General features: G+C 43.6%; 2 protein-coding genes across 2 annotated transcripts in view; both read right to left on the reverse strand.

The window, feature by feature from the left end:
- Window positions 1-511: 511 nt before the first annotated feature.
- KRT23 (keratin 23) lies at window positions 512-10848 on the reverse strand. Its single transcript, XM_008637142.2, has 8 exons — window positions 10204-10848; window positions 6629-6711; window positions 5192-5348; window positions 3568-3729; window positions 3350-3475; window positions 2387-2607; window positions 1686-1711; window positions 512-1034 (listed from the first exon to the last, which is right to left on the reverse strand). The coding sequence occupies exons 1-8, from the start codon at window positions 10831-10833 to the stop codon at window positions 931-933; spliced, it is 1509 nt and encodes a 502-aa protein (XP_008635364.2). The 5' UTR covers window positions 10834-10848; the 3' UTR covers window positions 512-930.
- A 3295-nt stretch (window positions 10849-14143) lies between these two features.
- Window positions 14144-18626, reverse strand: part of LOC103624206 (keratin, type I cytoskeletal 19) — a 14008-nt gene continuing 9525 nt past the window's right edge. Inside the window, exons 10-17 of the mRNA XM_017746187.1 lie at window positions 18421-18620; window positions 17845-17927; window positions 16886-17042; window positions 16434-16595; window positions 16172-16297; window positions 15814-16034; window positions 14957-14982; window positions 14144-14457 (exon numbers count right to left, since the gene is read on the reverse strand). Of these exons, the coding sequence (XP_017601676.1) occupies window positions 14378-14457; window positions 14957-14982; window positions 15814-16034; window positions 16172-16297; window positions 16434-16595; window positions 16886-17042; window positions 17845-17927; window positions 18421-18620 (1055 nt within the window). The 3' untranslated portion in view covers window positions 14144-14377. The remainder of the gene's footprint in view (window positions 14458-14956; window positions 14983-15813; window positions 16035-16171; window positions 16298-16433; window positions 16596-16885; window positions 17043-17844; window positions 17928-18420; window positions 18621-18626) is intronic.

An 18626-nucleotide genomic window follows, 5' to 3' on the forward strand; every position in this document is an offset into this window, starting at 1 on the left:
CCAACAGCTTGCCCTGATATTAGCAAGCACTGTAACACCAGTCTGGCCTGGCTGCAGAGCCCTTCGACCGAGACACTGAACATTAATTTGAGACCAAATAACTGAGATGGTTTTTTGAATTACCTGGGTCATCAAGAAAGAATGAGTGTCTGGAAAAGTGCTTACAGGCTCTGAGGGAAAGTGTGTAAAGACAGTGCAAGAAAATTTCCCTCAAACTGAAGAATAAAGAAACGTTTCTGGGGGACTTTTTTTAGTAAAGTGACTTCACAACACTCCTACTCATAATGCTGTTTTAAATGATGACATTGATAAGTTGTATATATTGAATAGTTTTGCTCATGTAATGTCACCTGTAACTTGTGTGCCTCTTTCCTCTTCTGTGGCCTTCCAGTATTGTCCTTCCTGAAACAACAAGGCTTTGGCTGTCCTGACCCATGTCAGTGACACTGCCACAGTGGACTGGGCATATGTAAGGGAAAGCAAAATCAGATATTCCAAGGACCAGAACAAATAATGGATAAAAATTTATTGGCTGCAGTGAGGTATATGGTGACAGGCATAAGACCAGGAAAAAAGTTGAGAGATTATTCCCCTTAAATTATAGCTAATTTGCAGAGCGGTAACTGAATCCCAGATGGATATTCCTGCCCTGGGGAGATGTTCACAATACATCTGTCACTAGCTGAGCGAGTCACTTTAATTGGACAGCTTTTCTTCAGCATTTTGGTGACTAAAAGCTCTTTAAACTACCAATGTCAGCTATACCCAGCTCTGTGTGGCACTTTGCAGTGTTAGGCTGCAGATCATTTTAGAAGCATGTTCACTGCAGGATCCCTGTTTGACACACAGGGAGCCAGCCCACAGCACCCTGTTCCCAGAGGGGCCATGGGAGCTGCTGCCGGGAAAGCCAGTGGCTGGCAGAGGTTTCCTTCAGGCTTGCGGGGGGATCTCGTTGATGGTGGAGGACACCACCTCCCCATTCACGCTGTCGTGGACAATCGCTTTGAGCTTTCGGTTGCTCAGCCCAGAGTGTTCTGAAAGAAAGGGAAGTTTAGTTAGTCAAGGGGAAATGCTGAGACAAGGTGATGCAGGGAAAGTTTCATTTACAGTCATTTGCCTGCTGCCTCCTCAACTCAGTTATCTCTAGATGTTTTCCTTTAAGTCAATATCTGTTATTGCTCTGTGTGAAATGTGCTGCCAGAAAGTCACCCTGGGTCTGGTCCAGGTCAGGGCAAATGAATAACACAGCAACAGCCCAGCCAATGCAAATCCAGCAGATTATCCTGGATGTCTGCAGGTCATGCTCATGCCAGAATATGAGTTTCCAGACATGCAGATTTTTGGTTTGCTCTCAATCCCTAAAACTGTTTTAGTCACCCAGCAGAGTCTCCTTGCCTCCTCATATCCCAGGAAAGCTTTAGTCTGGAGCCTGAGCTGTGGCCATGTGTGTTACTGACAGGGCTGGGGCTGAGGCAGCCCATGGGCAGGCACAGCCCAGTGGGCTCTGCAGTGAGCCCTTCACAGCAGTCAGGAACCACTGAAATGCTTCTCAAAGGCTTGCATGAGCCTGCCATGCACACCCTCCACAGTTCACTCAGGTGAGGTTAAAATTGCCGTGAGTAAAATCTGATTGGAAATGACAATAATTAAGAGTCACTACAGAGAACAAAGTAAGGAACTTTTACCTTTAGTTTCAGATTTTCTTGCTGTCCTGTGAAGATAATGAAATAGAGAGAAAATAATGTTACACTAATTTCAAGAAGTTATTCATCCCCTTCTCACTGATTCTAAGGAGACCTCATCCCATTGAGATAAAGTTTAAAAAAAAACAAGGAAAAAGAATGATGCTTTTATACCATGTGAGCTTTCCCTTTGGTAGATACTCTCACTGGAAACCATCCCTGGGCACATTCACTACTGCTCCCAGGGACAGGTGCATTGTTTCTTCTGTATTTGGAATTGCTTAGGTTGCTCCCAATTTGGTTTCTGACAAATACCCTCACACCTGGGGTCACTCTGTCTTGCCTGCCTGAGAGTTTCAGTTCTAAAGGCTGCTGATGTTCCTTTTCTGACTTCATACAAATCAGATGAGAGAATAAAGATGAGGCCAGCATTCTCCTGTGCTGAGATGACCATGCTGTGGGAGTGGAGAATTTTTTTTTTTTAATAAAAAGTTATATTAATTTAGGTAATCCAAATTACATGGATACCAGTGTCTCTGTACTCTGAGTGGCTTTGGCTTTTTATTATGATCTGTCACATTAAAATACCAACCCTTCATGTAGTATGGGACTCACAAGCTTTGATTAAGCATAAACAAATAAACAAATAAATAATCCAAATATGAGGACTCTCATCTGTTCCAGTCGGGGCAGCTCTGCCTTACCCGTCAGCATTCCCTTCCAGCAGCAGGCGGTACGTGGAAATTTCCTTTTCCAGGCGGGTTTTGATCCCAAGAAGAACCTTGTATTGGTTATTTTGCTGCTTCATGTCATGACGAACCTGGCTCAGCTCTTCCTCACACCTGGAGATGATCTGCTGCATGTTTTGAAGCACAGCAGCGTAGTAATTCCGAGTGTCAGCCAAGGTGTCTTCCAGCATGTGTTTCTGACGGGGCAGATAATACCAAGACCATGATTATTATTTATGTGGTAGATATAACGCAGAAATACCAGCAAATTTGGTCTCTAGCTAGAAGATTGCAAAATTAAGGCTGTGGTAATTTAAACACTTTTGCATTTGCATAACTATTCCTGTGAAGGCAGCAGAACCACAAAGCTGTGCCATGTGTGCATGAGAGGCAAAACTGAGTCATTTATCCCTGCTATATCCGTTCTGCTCAAAGCTCTGCTCCTGAAACTGCTGTCTGTCCTGTCAGTTCTGCATGAACTGTCCAGAATTGCTCCAAAGTCTCCAGGTCACTGGAATGTGAGCTTTAACCTGTGTAAGAGCTGTGTAATGTTTGTGAAAGTTCCCTACCAATATTTTTCACAGTTCATGTATTTCATGCATGATAACAGGGCTTGTAAATATGAACTTTGCATTCTTTGCGTTACTGTCTGTCTTCTGGACACATTTTCTTTCTAGACTTGGAGTCAGCTATCCCTTTTCTTCTCCTCATATTTTGTTGTAAGGAGAGACATAAATTTTTCACTTCCTGGTGATGGTTGCTGAAGCTATTTTGCATATTTTGGCAAAGTCGAGCATGATCTGAATTCCACTTTCCCTCATACTTTAACAACTGCAATAAAGTTATGCAAGGCTGTGGATTTAAATGGAGAATTGGTCCATGACGACTTCTGAGAATATATGGAGTGAGTGAGCAGCCCAAGATGTCTGCAGCAGATACCTTACTAATCTGTGCCTGCAGCTCAATGTCCAGGGACTGCAAAGTCCGCCTTAGCTCCTTGATCTCGTTCTCGTTGTGCTGGATCTGCTCGGGATTAGGGGTTGCTGCCAGGGACATTGCTGCACTCTGTGGAGCAGAAGGAAGAGAAAAGCTCACAGACTCTGGTCAGGCAGGTACAGCCACAGGGGGCTTGGAAATGAGCAAGGAATAGCTGTTACCTGTTCTTTGTACCAGTTGTCCAGGCTTAGACGATTCTTTTCAATTATGGCCTCATAATCTTCTCTTATTTCTGCCAGAATCTTGCCTAAGTCCTGAGGAGGGGCTGCGTTTACTTTTACATTGACTTTGAAGTCTTGTGAGGAGCGATTGGCTTCCATATCCTGTTCATGTGTTAGCAGAGGGAATAATTAAACTCACTTATGGAAGTGGAAAGTTTTCATAGAGCCACAGAATCCCAGAGTGGTTTGGGGGGGAATTGTTATAAATACATTAAGTTAACAGTATTTGAAAAATTTATATATTGACAATACTCTGATGTGACTTAAACCAGTGACATATTTGCTTCTGTGGCAGAACTCAATAAAAAACATGCAAGAAGATCTTTTCATGGAATGTTTCTGGAAGACATTGACTTAATGAAGAAGAACTGACATTTTTTATTTATTTATCTATAAGAAACCCAAAACTTTTGATGAAAATCTAACAGTAATTTCATCTTTCTTACCCTTTATGTTAATATTTATGGAACTATAACTAAGTTTACAGGAGAGTAATGTAAAAGTTCTATGTAATTGTTAAAGGAATAATTGGATTAAAGCATATAATTACTGTGTAAACAACATAATTACAGGACCAGTTGGGCAGGTAGGGTAACATTCCTTTTGGTGTAGCACAACCTTCTGTGCCTGGTACCATTTTCAAAGCACCCAGGCGAAGGAGCCTTTTGGGGTATGACATCATGGTATGCAGATCAGCTGGACACAGAGATGGCTCTGTTGGTCCCTTGCTTCCAAGAACTATCCTGGGCTGTAAGGGGGTCGGCCAAAGGCAGCTACACCTACACTGTGAAATAAAACCCCTGGGTTTTATTCTCCACTTTAATAACCCACAGACACTGAGCAGGACGTTTGGTCCTGTGTTAGGTAATAACTGCAAACACCAGATCAAGCGAAACCAGCAAGTTTCAAGCAGTGGAATTATAAATGTGGGAATAACAGAGAGCCCTGAGTATAGCTCTGGAGAATTCAGAGTAGTGTGGCTTTTGAGAATTATTATCTAATTACTGTGCTTAGGATTTTGCAAGAATGAGTAATTTTGCCTGACTTCACCAACCATTCTTTTTAATTTTGATTCTTCAGGAATTTGAGGTCTGTTTTTCTCAGTTCAGCCTGTTCTGGGTGACCCTGCTTGAGTTTAGGGGGGCTGGACAAGGGGACCTAAAGAGCTCCCTTCCAACCCTCAACCCCTCCATGCTTCTGTGAGTGTGGGAAATGATAGATGCAGAACTGAGGAAAAACTCTGTGATGAGTAAAACCCAGCAGCACTCTGTGTATTTTTATCTAAGCCTTTCTGAGAGCATTTCTGTCCAATATGTCAGTTATTAATAGCTGTGCATGACAGATGGGTGGGAGAGACTCCAGCAATCTGTTCTCTCTGAAACCCCAGTGTAATTGGTAAAGCAGATACAGACTTTTTGCCTCATCTGACTCTCATTGGCTGCTTCAGAAACAGGATTAGGTCCTGAATCATCAATCCCACTTACAGATTGTGGGTCTTACTCAGTTAATTACATGGTAGTAAAGATTTGTGTGATAGGATTTTACCAAGTGGAACTTTTTCTACCTCCTCATGGTCTTTCCTCCTAAGGATGTGCTCTTCTCTTAAGCCTTCAATTTCCATTTCCAGATCTGTGGTAATAATGGTCATGCCGTCGAGCTCCTTCCGCAGGTTCTCCACATCCAGCTGCACTCCCTGCCTGCGACACTTCTCGGCTTCGTATCTTTATGAGGAAAGAGAAGACACAACGTGCGTGTTGAGAACTGCCTGATTCAGGCTCTTGTATAAAGAGAAAAAAAAAAAATTCTAACATATGTTATTTAAATATTTTAGAATAGTCTTAACAATGAGTTTCTTTTTTTTTGTATTTCACCTTCCTTTCTCCCTCATAACTCCTCCTATATGGTAGGAAAAAAAATTTCTTTTGTTCACTTCCCTTTTTGCATTTTAACATTCACCAGATTGGGAAAGCTTTGAGAATACAATTCTCTGAAAAGAGTACCAGCAATCAGTGCTTGCTGTAGTTTTTTCCAAAATGGTGACTTTTGAGTCCTTCAGAAAAACAAGAAAAATGTGATGGAAGCCAGTTACTAACATTCCTCTCTAACCTCTTGCAGTGTCTGTAGTGAGCCAAAGGCAGGGAGATGCTGCCGTGTCTTCCCTTGGGCATGGGAAGCACTTTTGCTCCTCAGCATCTCTCCGTTTACTCCATATTTTATGGGCTCTATTGATGCTTCGCCATTCACCTGTAAACTCAGACTGAGTCCCATCCCTCAACGTAGTTCCACTGGCTCCTTTTGTGACACTACTGACTGATAATGAAAGGCTGGCAGTGCTCAGGGTGTCCGAGTTTGTCACAATATTACCAAAAGCTGAGATATTTTTTTATAATCTTCCGGATTCCTAAGAAGTCTTACTTACAGAAGTGTCAAATCCTTTCCTTCAGAAAGAACTGCCTGAATGTTTTCTGTCCAAGAATTTTGTCTTTTTAGTTGGTCTGAGAACTGTCTTTCTATGTACTGAAAATCAGACTGTACTGGGAACCAGGGAGGCAACCAGCCCAGTTACTGTGCACAGCATACAGGACTCCAAAGCAGAAGCTACTGAAGGACAGGTGTTCCCTGCGGAGCTGGACAGAAGAGGTGATTAAGTCCAGGAAATAGATTTGGGCTGGACTAGGAAGTGCAGTGCTTAGAGGGGATAATTTGTAATCCCAGATGACAGTTTTAAGTGCCTTTTGTCACAAGTATCAAGTGTCTGCTGTCAAACCTGCTCGTCAGGACCTGCACTAAGTATCATAAACAGCGTGACTCAAGGTTCTTCAGCAATCATTTGTGGGTTTTACATCCTTTTGGGTTTTTTCCCCTGTTCTACATTGTTTTTATTCATCCAGCATCAACAGAAAACCTCAGTAAAATCACTTCCCTATTGGATTAGCAAGAAAAAGCAATGTTTAGTTTAATCCTCTTTCAAACTTAATGAGGAAACCAAAGAAGTGCTTACTTGAGCCTGAAGTCTTCAGTTGCCATGTTAGCGTTATCGATTTGTAAAAGGATACTGGCATTGGTGATCTTGCTATCCTCAATCTGGAAAACAGAGAATCCAGCTGGAGAGTCAGTGTTGCCATGGGGTAACAGTAAATAACCTGTGCTGGTTTAGCCTCTTTGCTGCTCATAGGAAGCATCTAAATAGTAGAATTTCCATGCTAAGGGGACCACAGGAATAAAAGCAGTTCAGTTTCCTGATTAACTTAAGTGTTTTGCAATTTTTGTCCATAATCTTTCTTTACTCTTTTTCTTACTTTTTTTGAGGGTATGAACCAGGAGGCATCATCTTTTTCCTGGCCAAGTAGAGGATATGAATTACATTACACAAACTTCATGGTCTATTACAGAGTAACAGTCACTGCCTTCCTCTGGTTTTGAGACTGGATTCTGATCCTGTTCAGCATTGCTGACAAAGCTGCCTTGGGCATCTTTAGGGCAAATTTCAGTAAGAACCATTAAGCCATGTCTGAGTACAATGAAAATGCTGGAATTAATGTTATGCTAAGAAGTAGCCTGTGCATGAACACCTCGCTGAGCTGGTGTTGTGATGCACAGCAGTGATGGTGGCAGCGACTCACTGGCAGGACCCTAAACCCACCACAGGCTTAAGCCTGGAGTTGCACTCACTGGCATCTGGTTGTTGTGGTCCATTCAGTTATGCACCTATAGCTGCTCTGAATCAACCAGCAGCATGGAGTGATTGATTCAGGTGTCTGATTTTGCTTTGGGATTTTAAAATTGCCCTAAAAGGTGGAGGATGAAGCACAACCTCATTCCTTTGGTGTACTCAGCATGCACTGGGAAGTCTCATGTGTCCGACAACATGGAACAGCTTTTAGCTATAGATCTGAGTCCAGCATTCCGTGCAAAATCTTTGAAAGAATTCCAACAGGAACTCATACATAATTGTCAGGAAATCATAAATGCAGGGCATCATGTCCTTTTCTAACAGAGAGGAAAGAGGAGTGTGGTTGCCATCCCACCAGCTACCTTCCCTCAGCATCCACAGAGCAAACCAAGGGGCACTGTGGCCGCACAGAAGTCATTTACAGAGCTCTCAACACCTTGGAGTAAACTTCCCACACATCAGTGAATCACAAAGAAACAAGGAAATGACAAAATTCTCCTGAAGTGTCAAAGGTTCACCTCTGTAGTAAAGAAGAAGGTGCTGTGGAATGTTTAACTAATCTGCTAACAGACTGTGCATTCCTGAGCAATTAGCAGCACACCTCGGATACTGCCCTGGGACAAGATCAAGGCCAGCTCAAGAACTCTAACAATACCCTGAATGTGTGACTGCCTGGAATTTGGCGTCAGAGAAGAGGCAATTCTGGAATCCAGCCTCGTAGAACATACAAGGCAATGAGAAAACAACACGAGTTCTTCAGCTTTGTGCCATGTACAGAATTGCTGTGTGACTCTGTGTGATCTGAGCACTGGTCAGTGCTTTGCCCACTGCCGTGTGGCCCCAGTTGCTCTGCAGCCAGCAGGAGAGCTCACATGTGGCAATTATCTCTTAATAGTCACATGGAATTCCTTAATGCATCCATCATGAACATGACTGCATCTCTAGTACCAGTCTGCAAACTGTCAGACAGCTTCATTAAGAACTCACACATTATTGTATAGGAAATACACTCCAATTCCTTCTCAAAACAGGGATTTTCCAAGAAGACTTCCTGCAATGGCTTCACCTTTCATGTCTCATGTCCTTCCTCCCATCTCCTGGAATGCTCTGTAGATAACTTTGCTTATTTGGTGGAACAAGGTGTTTGAATGAGACAGTCACCTGAAGAACAGGTGCTATTTCATTATGAATCTGAATTAGAATGGAATCAGGTTGAAGCAAGGCTTTTCCCAAAATTTGTTGCTCCATCTGGCATGTTCATCCTGAATTCAAGTATCCAGGAGAGTGTGGTTAAAAATGTAGGACCCAAATGATTATATGTCTCCAAGTTCAGACAGGCAGCATATCATAGACATTCTGGATTATTTGATATAGGACCCTAAATTTAGTCTAAATTTTATTTTAGGTGCTAAATTAGTTTCACCTTTTAAATTAACATTTAATTAATTTAATTATGGTTAATAATTAGATGCTATATTTTCACTCATTTTACTGGCAGACATGCTGCTAATTGCAGTACTTTATAGAGAAAGTAAAAATTCTGGGTTCAATCACTGGATTGTCACCTGTAAATTATCCTTTCCTGGCCTTTCCTTCCACATCCAGGACAGCCACCAGCCTCCAGGTGTCTGTGGCCAGGGACAGCTGTTTAAGGGGTGAGTGTTAAAAATAAGCAGTTTGGGTACAACCTATTCAAAAGTGAGGGCTTTACCCCAATCAGCATCATGGTTTTATGCTTATTGTCTTCCTAATCCTTTCTGGTTCATTAATCCTTTCTGATTCATTAATTCTAAATCAACCTGAACACCGATATGGTCTTGATGGACAAATTTTTATTTCTCTGTTAAAAATGAAAGAGCCCAAGTGCGAGGTCTGGGGACAGTGACCTTTCTTTATCCTTAAAACAGAAATGGGTGATGACAGTTCTGGCTCTCTGTACACAGGCTGTGGTCGGAGCACCTCATCTACTGCCTGGAGGCAACACTTTTAACTGTGAGCATGGAGTTTGATTAAGTCCCTGGCCCCAGTCAGCAAAGATGTGAATTAACACCATTTCCAAGGCTTTTTGAAAAGAATTTCTCAGGATCTTGAGAATGCCAGGTAATTGTATTATAAAAAGTGGAGGGCAAACGACAGCATTGCTTTTGGAAGAGCTTTGGGTTTTGCCCCATATGGGTATGTAAAGTTAATTGCACTGATTAGTCACACAGATGGTAATAGTGCTAAGGATGTTCATTATGAATACAGATTAATATTATGCTTAAATTTGAAGACACGTGAGTTTGGGAGATTGAAAGAGTTACTGTTGAACATTAATATTAACTACTGGCAGGAACCAGAAATTCTCCTTTTAATTATAGTGAAAACATCCACAAGGAATTTGTCACTGCTATTTTCTTAATTACAATGAAGTATTTTTCCATCTGATTACATAAGCTCATTGGTCCCCAAACTCCTGTAGTTTCATTGTCTGCTACCACAGGAATCAAAGAGCTGGAATGCCCCAGTCTGTCTGGAGACAGCGGCAGGAGAGGGGCAGGCTCTGCACTCCTCCTGCTTTGTAATTTGCTCGATACCTGTGCAGTCAAAAAGACCAAGTTCTGCCAGACGCAGTTACTCAAACCCCAGTTTCAGTACAGAAAGGAACACTTGGCAGCACACGGATCCCTTTATTCTGCCAGTCTCTCCAGAATCCCCCTTGCCCCCTTCCAGCCTTTCTCGTGCCTAGTCTCCTCCTTGTGAGCACAAAGAATGCTTATGCCCAGGTCCTGGAACGACCTTCCTGAGGATTTCTAACATTTCAAAGGTTTTATTTAACTTCTTTAAAGGAAAGCCATTAGCATAAAGGAGAACCCAGATTTCTCAGAAGAGCACAGAATGACATAGTCCCAGCTCTGACTTACCTGTCTTTGCATGTCAGTGACGTTTTGCTCGTACTGGTTGAAGTCATGCCTCTTTCCATGAGACTTTGTCCTGTGCCACTCTAGGATGCAGCTCTCCAGCTGAGCGTTGGCTGCTTCTAAGGCACGGACCTTGTCCAGGTAGGCAGCCAAGCGCTCATTCAGGTTCTGCATAGTCTGTTTCTCATTCCCACCCAGGAAGATGCTTTCCCCATAGTGCTCGCCGAAGCCTCCCCAGGGTGCCCCTCCTGCAGCCAGCCAGAAGGGTCTGGTGGAGGAGAAGGAGGGATGTGTGCTGCTGGCACCACCATCTGCACTTGATGCTCTGTAAGAAGTTCCTTGCTGGGCCAAACCACACCCTGAACTACCCCTGAGGGACACAGAAAAAAACTGGAAAGGGCCTTGGCTGGTGCTCATGCTTAGCTCTGTGTGAATCGAACCCCAGGTTTGGCTGCCTAGCACTGAGCAGCCTCTTTGCTTTCCCTGAGCAGCTTTATGCCTTTTCCTGTGGGAGTTTCCCTTCGATGAATGACTACAGCAACAAGATTGTGTCATCACGAAACGTGCTTCCTCTTGGTCAATTCTGAAGCATTTATGAGCCTGCACGCTGTTGTTGTTTGGAATCTGCCACATACCAGGTTGCTTTCCTTTCGCTTGTTTGGGTATTTTTTTCTTTTTCTTTTCATATGATAATAGTGAGGTGTGGCCAAAATCCGTAGGTGTGGAACAGGATCAGCTCTGCCTCAGACTTCTCTCTAACCCTGTAGTTAGTATGTTACGTTTTCCTGCACATGAAGGGAATAAACGGGGAGCCGGGGCAGGGATGGGGTTCTGCAGATACTTTCTGTCGTAATTCTCAGGCTGTAGAATTACAGCAGCCTGTGGATCCTCAGACCTATGGATTCTCAAATGCAGTGTGTCCTATCAGCTGTCAAACAGCTTAGCGACCAAACGGCTTCAGCCTGTGGGAGACATGAGGCTTTCATGAAATCATCCAGCTTCTAAACTAAAAAAACTTCAGTCCAGAGTCAGTAATGCCCAGCTGTTCCCTTCAGCTGCCCATTTCCAGGGGAAATACATGAGAATTAGATACTTTTCTCATGATTTTCTCATTATTTGAGGTGCAGTCCTGTTTCAGTGGTCTTGTTTCAACAGGCAGCAATGCAGGGATTTCTTGCTATTCCCAGCATTAATACTATTAAGATATTTATCTTAGCTATAGAAAATATTTACACTTTGAATTTGTAACAGCACTCAAAAGATTCAAGTGATTATTTAAAGCTACCAGCTCTAAAAATTGACCTGGCAATCATGCGGGAATAGTCTTTCTGTCAAACTTTATCCATCAAACAGGGAAAGGTCGAGTGTGGCTGTTGCAGATTGTCCTATTCCTCATGCTGGTAAGGGGCACAGGAGTGTTCCTGTGGCAACGGTTGGGTTTAGTGGGTTTGCCTTGTCTTGTTCTAGTCCATGACTGAGGGATGAGATAGAGGAGGAAGATTTGGGAAGAGGCAGGAAGCTGAGTGGGCACAGGCTCTCCCAGAAATGCTGCAGCTGGTTTCCTTACCTAGGTGAAGGCTAAACCCTTCCCCAGGGTCTGCCTTGGCCTTGCTGCTCATCTTGACTGGTGAGGTCAGGGAGACTGCATGGAGCAAAGTTACACTGTCCTGGGAGAAATATGAAGGGATGTATTTTTCCCTGTTTGTTTCATTTGGAATGCTGCAGCAATAAGGAATTGTTGCACTCCAGTTTCCCTGGTACCTCCCAGCCTCATTCCTGACGGAGCAGGATTCGGGCTCCTCCTTGTGGCTCAGGCTCGGCTCTGCTCAGGACCTGCTCCTTTCCTTTTCCCCAGCTCCCTTTACAATGAGCACATGCTCCTCTTCCTACCTCAGACACTTCCTTCTGTAGAAATCCTGTCATTTGTAACTATGTGGGAGGGTTTTCCAGTGAGTGCAAGGTTTGGCTCTCCCCACGTATTCTGGTTACAGCCACTATCCATAGCTGCACTCTGCGGTCAGCCCTGCTGCAGGACACAGAGGTGAGCTTGAAGCACCAGACAAAAACTGAGGGCCTAACTTGAAAAAATCCCACCAGATTGTAACAGATGATATCCTGCAGATCTCACCAGAGATCTATTTCAGACTGAATTTTCAGTTTAGCAAGCTGGTGTCTATGAACTATCACACTGAAATGGAATTACACATGTATGTACAGAATAGAATGTGAAATAAAATTAATCCTTTGTTTCACCTGAAATTACTCCATGACATTCCCACCCTGGCTGGCAGTGAGGCTGTCAATGTGAGAGACCACAGAGTCTCTGTCCTGAGAATATCATGGAATTACCACATCATGAAAACCAGAACTGTATTTTCTCTTGCAAGTAATCCAAAGTACATCTGGGACATGGGAAGTGCTTTCCCTGGAGCTCAGCCTTTCCAAACTGGAAAAGATGCCACACAGTTTTGATCCACACATGTTGAGGATCCATGAAAAAGACCAAACAACTTACTTCAAAATCTGACAAGACTCTTTGTCAGGCTGCAATGCTGAATTTGGGTTTAGTCACCTCTTTAATTCAGAGTAGAGAATGGAAGTGACACTCGGAGAAAGGAAATAAACTGTTGTCAGCAGATGGCACCCTTGGATGGGGACTGCTCTGCTCCCTGGGAGATGGGTGCTGCTCTGCAGTCCCGGCTTGTTTCATCTGGGAATCATGCTTGTTTTACTGAATTGGAACATGGGAAGCAAACTGAGCTGAATTTCTAGGCTGCAGTTTAAATACAGGCAGAATATTTTGACAACTACATTGTACAGGTCAATGTCCTGCAACAATCACTGATTGATTCAACTCCTCCATCCAGAATACAAATGGATGGATAGCTGCCTGTGGCTGTAGGAATTCCCTCTCTTGCTGGATCCCTAAGTTTTGGATCAGGAAAAAAATATCATTTGTACCTTCGGTTTTCCTCTCTGGTGGATTGTGATGTTGCCTTGCTGCAGTTTGCCAGAACCTCTTCTGAACTCCTTCCAGTGGGAATGCCAGCAGGATGTGCATTTCTTACCAGCAGCACCAATGATTCTGCAGCCTCACTCATGGCCAAACTGGTCAGCAATGCCCGCAATGTACATTTCTTTTTCTTAAATATCAGAAAATAGGAGACACAAAAATAGTGTCTCTAAGGAGGTTGGAAGGAAAATAAAATACATAATTCTAGAAATTATAAAATTTTTGCAGATACTGTAATGTGGATTGAATGCCCAGTGATGGGGCTAAGGATGCCTTTTCCAAACACATTATCTGAGCAAAGTACAGCATTTAGGTAACTGCTTGGTGTGCTTTTGGGATTCACCAGGCTCTTAAAAGTTTATCAGCATCTTGTCAATTCCAATGGTGGGGATCTGTAGCTGGGAGAAGGTGGTGTGGCCACCAGCAGCCACATCACTGATATGGGCTGGGGATGTTCTTCGTGATGGATGAAAACCAAAACAGTCACAGCAAACTCTGAGTAATTTGTTTCACCTGGACTGTGCCTGCTGCTTCCTTAGGAGCTGAGGGAATTTGCCTTGGTGCTGCTGGCAGTGCAGGAACACAAATATACACATGGAAAAATACCAGTTTTTCAGAGGTGCATTTTATTTGTGCAGGAATTGCAACCCCATTGTGCCCTTGGAATTGATAACAAAGATCTTAAGGATTTTTTATGTTATCTTCTCTGTTTTTAACTGATACCAGCTTCAGGTGGCTGGCAGAATCTAATGGTACTTTATCTGTCCATTCATCACCATCTTTATTACTATTTTTATAGTTATGATTGTTATTGCTGTTGGCATTCCCAGAGTATCCCTTGGTTGGGTTCCAGCAGCCCATGCTGGGAGGGCCTATGGACTGTGTGGCAGTGCCACAATGGCTCCAAAAACCACCATTAGACTGGATTTATTTGCAGAAGCAGAACAGAAACTTTATTGTTAGGACACAATAGAGCACCAGCAGAAAACAGGTTTGGCATCTCCGACCCAGTGAGCCAATGCTCACGTACAAAGGCAGAGCAAATCTAAGGAAAGACATTCTTGTATACATTCTTGTGATTTGGGGAAGTGAAAGGCTCTTTCTCTCAGCATTAGCCAGTGTGGAGGCTGCACTGGGTCCATGTGGGGATTTGGTATTTCTGTATTAGAATCTCCTGTCACGGGTAGAACCAGATTTTCCATCCTCTTCCATGCCAGAGCGAACTCTTCCACCGCTCCCAAATGCTGTTGTAGGGGGAATAAAAAATTAAATAGGGAACAAAAAATGAAAAGGCCCCACCAAGAGCCTGAGGAACTGAACAATGAGGTTGTGTTTGCTCATTTCCTCACAAGATCTTTCACATATCAAAGGCAGAACTGCCTTTACATCTTATCCACTTTCCCTCCTGGTCCTCATCCAGAAAAACTTAAGAGTGCACATCACATATAGATTTGGAAGTATCTTGTATGTTATGTGAATCAGCAGAGGAACTTAGGAATCTTGGGGAGATTTGGGTATTTTAGAATCCCATGAGCAGTTCATGCAATCGTTTTGGATATCTATTGGTTTCAAAAATGCACATAAAATGAAGTATTATGTTTTTGTTTCTACATGATACAGAACATAGCCATTGTGGGGAGAATGGAATCTGTGGTAGTAAGAAGAAATCCAAGGCTAAAAGGTTTATTTAATCCTATTTTGCCTGTTTGTTTCAGCCCCTCATTAAATAAAAATGTTTCTTACCATCCTTGGGGTTCAGTCCTGACAACCTGTAGAAAAGAAATATTTGATTAATGACCATTCCTGACCCTGTGCCCTGAAACCATTGAACCATTTAGGAATTTGTGTGGACAGCCAGGGTTTCATGTACCTGCTCTCAATAGCTGGTTCTGAGGTGTGTTGTTACTAGAGGTGGTGTTAAGGTGCTTTCAGCTTTGAAATCCACCTCTATATACTTGAGGGGGAATGGGAACAGTGGTCAGACCAGTTCTTTGTCCTGAAGTGTCTCCTTATACTGCTCCTCTCCTCAGAATGCCTCTTCTAGAAACTATATAAGGAGCTGATTTCTCCTCAGAAATCAAAAGTAATTCCATGTACAGATCAGATATGAGAAATGGGCACAAAAATGTAGATTTTACTGAAGTAAGCTGGAGTCTGTACCAAGCTCTTTTCTAGCTGGGGGTACTGGTGTGTGAGGATGGGTATTTTCACCTCTGTGCACAAATAGAGAAAACCAGGAACTAAAGAAATACTGGGAGCAAGTTTTTATAGGTTGTCTCAGGCTGAAGGCTCTAATTCCAATGCAACCAGAGGATTAAGTGACACATATATATGGGGCCTGGTGCCTTTTGTAATTGATCCTGGTCAAAATGCTGGCATTTATGTTTTCAAATCCTCCACGCCATTGATGTGCAGATTTAGCTTGAGTTATGGCAGCGCCGGAGAGTTTGCCAGGCCCCTGCTTTGCCAGTGCTCCAAAGGCTGTGTGTGCAGGGAGTGTGACTCAGCACTCTGGATTCAGCCTGGCAGCCCCAGCTGCCGCTCCACAGAGTGTGTTGTTACCCTTATCTGCTCATCGGGACTTGGACAGAGTGACATACTGTGAGTCCTGGCCCTCCAGCAGCTGGCGGTACGTGGCGATCTCCTGCTCCAGGCGACTCTTGATGTCCATGAGCATTTTGTACTCCTGGTTCTGGCGCTCCATGTCACAGCGGAGCTCGCTCAGCTGCTCCTCCACACTGGTGATGAGGGCCTGGATCTGAGCCAGCTGTGCGCAGTATCGGCCTTCCGTGTCCCGCAGGTTGGCCTCCAGCCCAGCTTTCTAAAGAGGAATAATGTCAGAACAGGTTAGAATGAAGTTTGTCCCACAGAGGGGGAGTCGAGGAGAGGCAAGACAGCAAGGGAGGAAGGGTAGAGTGTGAGGCAGTGCCTTGTGATGTGCTCGGGGTAGCTCCGTACCATGCTGAGCTGCGACTGGAGCTCGATCTCCAGGCCCTGCATGGTGCGGCGCAGTTCCGTGATCTCTGACTTGCTGGTCTGTATCTGCTGGGTGTGGGTGGCAACTTCACGGTTCAGTTCATCAGTCTGAAAGGAAATACAAGTGTAAAATCACATACAAATGGATAAAAACCCAATTATTTTGAGAAAGGGAGGTAGGGACCTGCCGGGGCGGTAATGCTGAAGCAGTGCATTGCTGTGCTGTTCATTGGTGTGACTGTACCTGAGTGAAGAACCAGGCCTCAGCATCCTTACGGTTCTTCTCAGCCAGAGCTTCATACTGTTCCCTCATCTCAGCAAGAACTCTGGTCAGGTCGATGCCAGGAACTGCATCCATTTCCACGTTGACTGTTCCACTCAGCTGGTTGGAGTACTCTTTCATTTCCTGCAGGGGCAGAAGGCAGAGGACACGGAAAGATCAGGCACTCTCCTCTCGCACTGTTCCTGCCCCCAGTGATCCCTGCTGTGGTATGCAGTACCTATGCTATCAAGTATCACAGATGGAACACACATAAAACATTTATCACATTTTCTCCCTCATTGCACCAGCTTCCCTACTGTCTGTGTACTCACACATGACACACCTATTTACATGTGACTTACACGTATGTTTCGTTTACAAGAGATACATTTCAAAGGGAAGCAGTCTCCTCTCTGCACTGTCAGGACTCTCACCTCTTCGTGGTTCTTCTTCATATAAGCCAGCTCCTCTTTCAGTGTCTCAATCTGCATCTCCAAGTCAGCTCTGGACAGGGTCAGCTCATCCAGGACCCGGCGCAGGCCATTGATGTCGGACTCCACACTCTGGCGCAGGAACAGCTCGTTCTCATACCTGCAGTTCCAAAAAGAAACAAGCACTGGAACATGTCTGAGTTTGTATTCAGCAGAGCTATAAAATGATCACATATAGGAGGAACAGTGGGCTGTAGATGAAAACGTACAGATTTAGAAGTGTAAAAGCAGTAAAGGTGTTTTTTTCCACTATCCAGTTACGACATAAGGAAGCACAGACAGTGCCGTGTGATTTTGTTGCTGAGGAGGACATGACATTTCACCTAATAATGATGATCACCATCAACAGAAACACTGTCACACAGGACAGGCGTTTTGCAGTGTCCTCTCAGATTTGGTGTGTAGGAAAGCACAGATGGGCCATGGCTGCCTGGGACACAAGAGGGAAAATAGAAACCTGCAGGTACATTGCTGCAGGGAAAGCAGCTGCACAGGGACCTTTATCATCTGAGGTATTGCTGAGCTGGGAGCTGGAAAAGCCCCATCTTACTCTAAATTTCAGACTCCAGCAGAGAACTGCTGCAGCCCCACAGCAATCTCTTCCTGCCACTCTGTTCCTTCTAAGTGAAAATCCCACCTATTCCTGCCTTCTTTCTCCTGTGATTCAGGCTACTAAAAATATTTGAGTATCACAAAAAAATGAAGACATGGGCTATAACTGATTATGCAAACAGCTCAGTGATCTGAATACCATGTTCTGCCAGGTTTATATTCTGAATTGGTCCTTCATTAATTGATTCTGCTTGCCAGGGTTTTTTGCATCCAAAGTTACTAAAGAAAAACCTGTCTTGAGAGAGTGAAGACAAGCAGAGTGAAGACAAATATGCTCCAGGTGAACTTACTTCAGTCTGAAGTCATCAGCAGCCAGCCTGGCATTGTCAATCTCCAAAATGACCCGGGAATTGTCAATGGTAGCAGCAAGGATCTGACAATTAAGAAACAGAGAAAGGTTCCTGTGAATAATGGTGAAATATCTGATCCACATCCCATGAGGAAACCAGAGAGCTGTGATACTCTGTGCAACATGGATTAGAACCATAATAGGGAAATATGTTTGTACAACATCTGATCTTATCTGTAGCCAGAAGAATTATCTTTCCAGCCTTTGAGGCATACCTGTCACATTCTTTACTATTTGATTACTGAATAAATGTATTGATAACTCTAAACACATTTTGCTAACTTTTACTGCAATAATTTTAATTTCAACAAACATCACATGGTCAGGATAAGATATTTGGTGTTTAAATTGAGAAGAGGCTACTCTTTTCTGTTAGAATGCTCAGGACCTCTATGTATTTGGGATGAGGAATTCACTATTTCTTTTGTAATTATTCAATCTTATTTTAAAGACATGGAACATGCAGTTCCATAATTCTCTTGCCTTCTTATAACTCCTCTACAGATAAATGTCATACCTTGTCTCGGAGATCTTCAATTATCTTGTAATAATTGCTGTAGTCGCGGGCGGGGCTGGTGGGAGCTTGTTTCTGGTACCAGTCTCGGATTTTCACTTCTAAATCTGAATTGGCCTCTTCCAGGGCTCGTACCTTGTCCAGGTACGAAGCCAGCCGGTCGTTCAGGTTCTGCATGGTTATCTTGTCATTGACAGAGAGAAAGCCAT

Source organism: Corvus brachyrhynchos, unplaced genomic scaffold, assembly GCF_000691975.1.
Source record: "Corvus brachyrhynchos isolate BGI_N302 unplaced genomic scaffold, ASM69197v1 scaffold30, whole genome shotgun sequence".
NCBI classification, from domain to species: Eukaryota; Metazoa; Chordata; class Aves; order Passeriformes; family Corvidae; genus Corvus; species Corvus brachyrhynchos.

Excerpts from the sequence above, each read along its gene's own strand:
- KRT23 (XM_008637142.2), bottom strand. The coding sequence starts at position 10,833 with ATGTGGCAGATTCCAAACAACAACAGCGTGCAGGCTCATAAATGCTTC. Across the intron at positions 3,730-5,191 it reads GGAGGAAAGACCATGAGGAG|GATATGGAAGCCAATCGCTC; the intron begins GTAGAAAAAGTT and ends ACACATGAACAG. Across the intron at positions 1,035-1,685 it reads AAGAAAATCTGAAACTAAAG|AACACTCTGGGCTGAGCAAC; the intron begins GTAAAAGTTCCT and ends CCTTTCTTTCAG.